The 4,986-nt window shown below is 17.7% G+C and overlaps 1 protein-coding gene across 1 annotated transcript; it reads right to left on the bottom strand.

The window, feature by feature from the left end:
* Positions 1 to 665, bottom strand: PGO_002055 (variable surface protein; the record flags this gene model as incomplete). Its single annotated transcript, XM_028691060.1, has 2 exons — positions 1 to 520; positions 651 to 665. Coding segments are annotated over 2 exons (535 nt in total), but the record flags the coding sequence as incomplete, so codon positions are not given.
* Positions 666 to 4,986: the final 4,321 nt, after the last annotated feature.

Below are 4,986 nucleotides of genomic sequence, written 5' to 3'. Positions count from 1 at the left end.
CATGCTCGATTATATTTTGTTTGTTATATTTATCCATAATCTCTTTTATTTTAGTGCAATAACTCTCATTTTCATTAGGTTTACATTTTTCTTTTATGAAAATAAAACTGTTATGCATATCATATGAACTTTTGAGATTTTCAAATTCATCAACAGTAACACTTTGATAATCCGTTTCAACTGTGTAACTCATATCATTTATTTTATATATATTTATTAATTCATCATAAAAGTTTTTAATATCTGAGCTTTTTTTCCCCCATTTTAGCTTGTACTTATATAGCCAATAATACAAGTATTTAAAACCTGCAGTGTCTAATGAAGCATCTCTTCCATTATATATTTCATCTAGATATTTCAAAGATTGACAGCATATTTCATTAATATTAGAGTTAAAGATATCCGGATATTTATCATCAATTTGATTACATTTTTCTTTGTATAAGCTATTTGCATGATTTTGATTTATATTAAGTATAACTTCTTCACATTTAGGAAATAATAAATATATAGATTCATACTAAAAATAAGAAATTAATCAAGCATAAACAACATTATATCCTTCTGAATAAAGTCATAAAATATATGTGAAAAAACGTTCATACAATTATTATATTATTGTAATTCATATTTTAATAATTCAAAAATACGTTACATACAGCCATCTTAAAATCATTATATACGTTTACAAATTAATTAAATTATGATATTTAAAAACGTTAATGTATCAATTTTTTAAAATTAATACATAAAATATGAATAAATATTATACTAATCTTTATAATAACTAGATAATTCAAATAAAAAATATATCAACTGTTTTGAACATATATATACTTCCTAAAATATTGTTGTAACAATATTTTACAAAATATATTACATTCTAATAATTATTTTAACTTAACAATATAAAAAATAAAGAATTTTTTAAGAAGAAAAATCATATTTAATGTTAAATCATAGTAAAAAAGTTATACAGTTTATGATTTAAGGCTAATGATTTAGTAATTCCCTTTTTCTTATACTATATATATGTTATCTGCTTACTAAAAATAATTTTAGCAATTTAAATAATTCTAATATAACTTTAACATAGATAATATAATAAAAATATATATTCTTTTTAAGCTTGCTTTATGAGATACTTCAATTTATAATTATAAATATATTTTCATTTTATACAACACATATATATAATAAATATTATATCATTGTATAAACGAGGAATATATTTGATGATTTAAGTTAACCCTATATTTATATATACATATATGTAATACGTAAATAATCATTACAAATTATATATTGTGAGTATTCAATGACCATTCTTATAATATATTCTTTGTCTATATTAGAAATAGCATAAATTTTGTGTAATATAATTATAGAATAAGATATAAATTACACAATATTTAATACTCTGAATTTTTTTTCTTACTAATATATTTTTTTCCATTTTTTATTATTTCAATTAGAATTGTATTTGTTGATATTATAACAGAATACGCTCCTTATGAAAGGAACAGGAAAAGCATTCTTTCTATGAAATAATAAAATAGAGAAGATATCTATTTAAAGAAAGTATTTTATTATTTTGTTATTTATGATAACAACTATTTTAATATATTATTTATTTAATATTTCACTTGTATTTATCATTATAAAATTGAATTTGCCTTATATATGCATATAAAAAGTAAGTGCATTCAACAATAATATATTATTATACATTATAATATTTAGTTCAATAGTGAGAATGTAATATATTAAAATAAATGGTGTGCTCATATTTTATATAAAAATAAAGAGTAATATTAATAAGATATATTAATATTTCCTAATTTTTTTATGATGCATATATCATAATGATAAAAAATAGTTAAATTTTTTTAAGTGATATTTTCATGTTATATATCTTATAATATTTATTTTATAAATAAATTTATTTTTAATGTTTCATGCATTATTTAAGTTATTTCCCCATCATGTTTATAATAAGAATGAAGGATATAGTAGAATTTTCAAAATTTTAAGATAATTATGACTATTAGATATAATTGATCTCATAATAAAGTAACAAATTATCATATTATTAAATATGAACGCATCATATTATCATTTATCAGAGTTCAGGTTTTACATAAATGGTTTATAGTTAATCATTTATTTTTTAAATTTTTATACATTGGGTTTGAGTCTTCGAGTTTAAGAGTTAAAAGTTCAAGCATTTCATTTTATCTGTAGGTATGTTGCCTTATAATTTAATTATAATTTTTTTGGGATTTATATTTCTGTTACGATTTCTTTATAAATTATTTTATATTAAATTCATTATTAACTTAATAAATTATGTAAATAATTCGTTCATATTTCAATATAATACTTGATGCTATTAATTTTTATTTCCTTATTTAATAATTATTATTGGCTTATATATATTATCGTAATATTCTTTAAAGTCCTTTTATTTATATAAATTTTTTTATAATCTATCATGATATCGTATATCTTATTATATATAAATTGAACTAAATATAGTTAGATATACATATTTAAATAAAACTTACATTTATTTTTATTTATATAATAGTTTTTAATAAAAAGAAATACTTTATATTCTTTATATATAAAGGCAACTAATCATAAATAATGTTAAATTATTTATGTCCTTTTTATCTCCATATTATTTTTAACGAAACATTTAGCACCTTTTAATCAGTGCTATTAAGAAATAAGGCTTCATTTAAATATATAGTTATTGTATGACACCATTTCAGAATGTTGTATGTGTATTTCAAGAAATTATATAATAATTAACACTTTTATACACTCTATGTATTATTGTGTTTAATATAAATTTTATTAACCTTATCATTGAAAGAATGATAGTGTATTTATATATTTCTGTAATATAATTCCATAATTTAATTAAAAATTTTATTTTGCAAGAATTAAGTAATTTGTACTATAATAATTAATTAACTTATTTATAATATTTACATAACTATTTGATGTAATTTTCTTCCATAAATATTATATGAACGTATATTTTCATGTAATACATTACCATAATACGTTTTATATTTTTACTTATATATCTATGACATTATAAAGGTTAGATATATTTTAGAATCTTCTGATTCTAATATATTTAAAATTAAAAGTAATATTTTAATAATTAAAATTATTTTCTTAAATATTTTAAATATATAATTATAGAAAATCATTAAAATGTTGAATTCAAAAGAGGTATAATGAACAACAACATAGAAGTTTTAATTTTCTTATTTCTATTCAAATACATATATCTTTTTATTTTATATATTATATAACATATCAGTATATTATATTACGTAATTTAAAGTAATTCTCACATTAAAATATATATTCTCTAAAATAATAATTATTTATTGCATTAAAATACATTTATATTATTAAATTTAGCTTGAATCGTTTATCCCTTGTAAAAATGTATTAATGAATAAAATTTTATTATAAAAATACTAATAAATAATTTAAATTTAAGAAAAAGTCTATAATTATATTAATGTATATGCTTCATTTAATAAAATATAAAAACATAAAAGGATCTAAATATAAATTGAAGAAATTTATATTATAAATTATTGAATTGATCGAATGAAGTTTAATAAATTAATTTATCTTACATGTATAAAAATATACACACTTTCTATAAAAATATACAATAGTAGGAATGAAAAAAATTGAAATAATAAATTATATTTAATTTATAATTAATTTTCTTTGATATATATTGATTACTGTTTTGGAAAATAAACTATTCGGATAATATAAAAAAATATATAATATTTTAATATATTAATGTCTATTATAGAATATACTATAGATAGAAAATCAGAAGCCATGCTTTTATTTCCTGTTTTCATTATTTTATGTAGGATTTAGAAAATATAGTTCTAATAGTAACTTCGCAAAAAGAATTAATGCTTTGAATGCAATAATTTTTTTCTTGTATATATATTAATCATTGTTCATACACTTACAAAAACATTATGTGAGTGTATATTAAAAAACAGAACAACACAAGAGAAATAACTAATTATATTAACGTTTATATGTAGTTATATTAGTAAAATACACCAGGTTATAATATTATAAAGTATATAATATTCTTAATAAGTTTTTGATGCTTATATAAATTCTGTCAAAAATAAAATATATAATGCAAAATATTCATATAATTAACACAAAAAAATATGCAAATATAATACAAGACAAGATTATGCGATCGTGCTTTTATTTGTATATACTGTCATTCATACAAAATAATTTATTAAATGAATTTTTATATGTCTTCTCTAGAGTTTTAGGGATATATGCTTTTTAATATACAATTATTGTGAATCCTATAATTATTTAATATATATATTTTATATTATTGCATTTGTTATTCATTTATATATAATTCAAGTTATTGTATAAGTTGAATTATATCTATAACAATATTACTGAATTCATGTTCTCTATTATTTTGTAAGGTTAGTGATATTTAAAAAAATTTCATCACATTAACCTTAGTTTTACTTTATTCATATGAATATAACAAAATAAAAACTTAAAAGTTGATTAGTTTTAACTGTATATATATAGAAATTGATGAAAAAAAATTATTATCATAAAATTTTTAATTAATTTTATCAATAAACATAACAAAAATAACTTTTGCAATATCATTAAAAGTGTATTATATTATCACGTATTGTAATCTCTGAATATAATAAATTACTTTCTATTAAATAACAATTATAATATTGTATCGCATCCATTATATGATTTTTTTCAATATTACTACAGTAATGTATAAGATAAAGACAAAAACATTCATACGTAATTTCTACAACTGTTAGATGTTTATATAAATAATGTACATGTTATAAGAATTATAGAACGGAAATAGACACATTCTTGAAAAAGGAGTTAAAAAGTAAATAGACATACCCTAGT

This window comes from Plasmodium gonderi (assembly GCF_002157705.1).
Source record: "Plasmodium gonderi DNA, contig: Pgo-contig_216, whole genome shotgun sequence".
Classification (NCBI taxonomy): domain Eukaryota; phylum Apicomplexa; class Aconoidasida; order Haemosporida; family Plasmodiidae; genus Plasmodium; species Plasmodium gonderi.
This window is presented reverse-complemented; position numbering and strand designations above follow the sequence as displayed.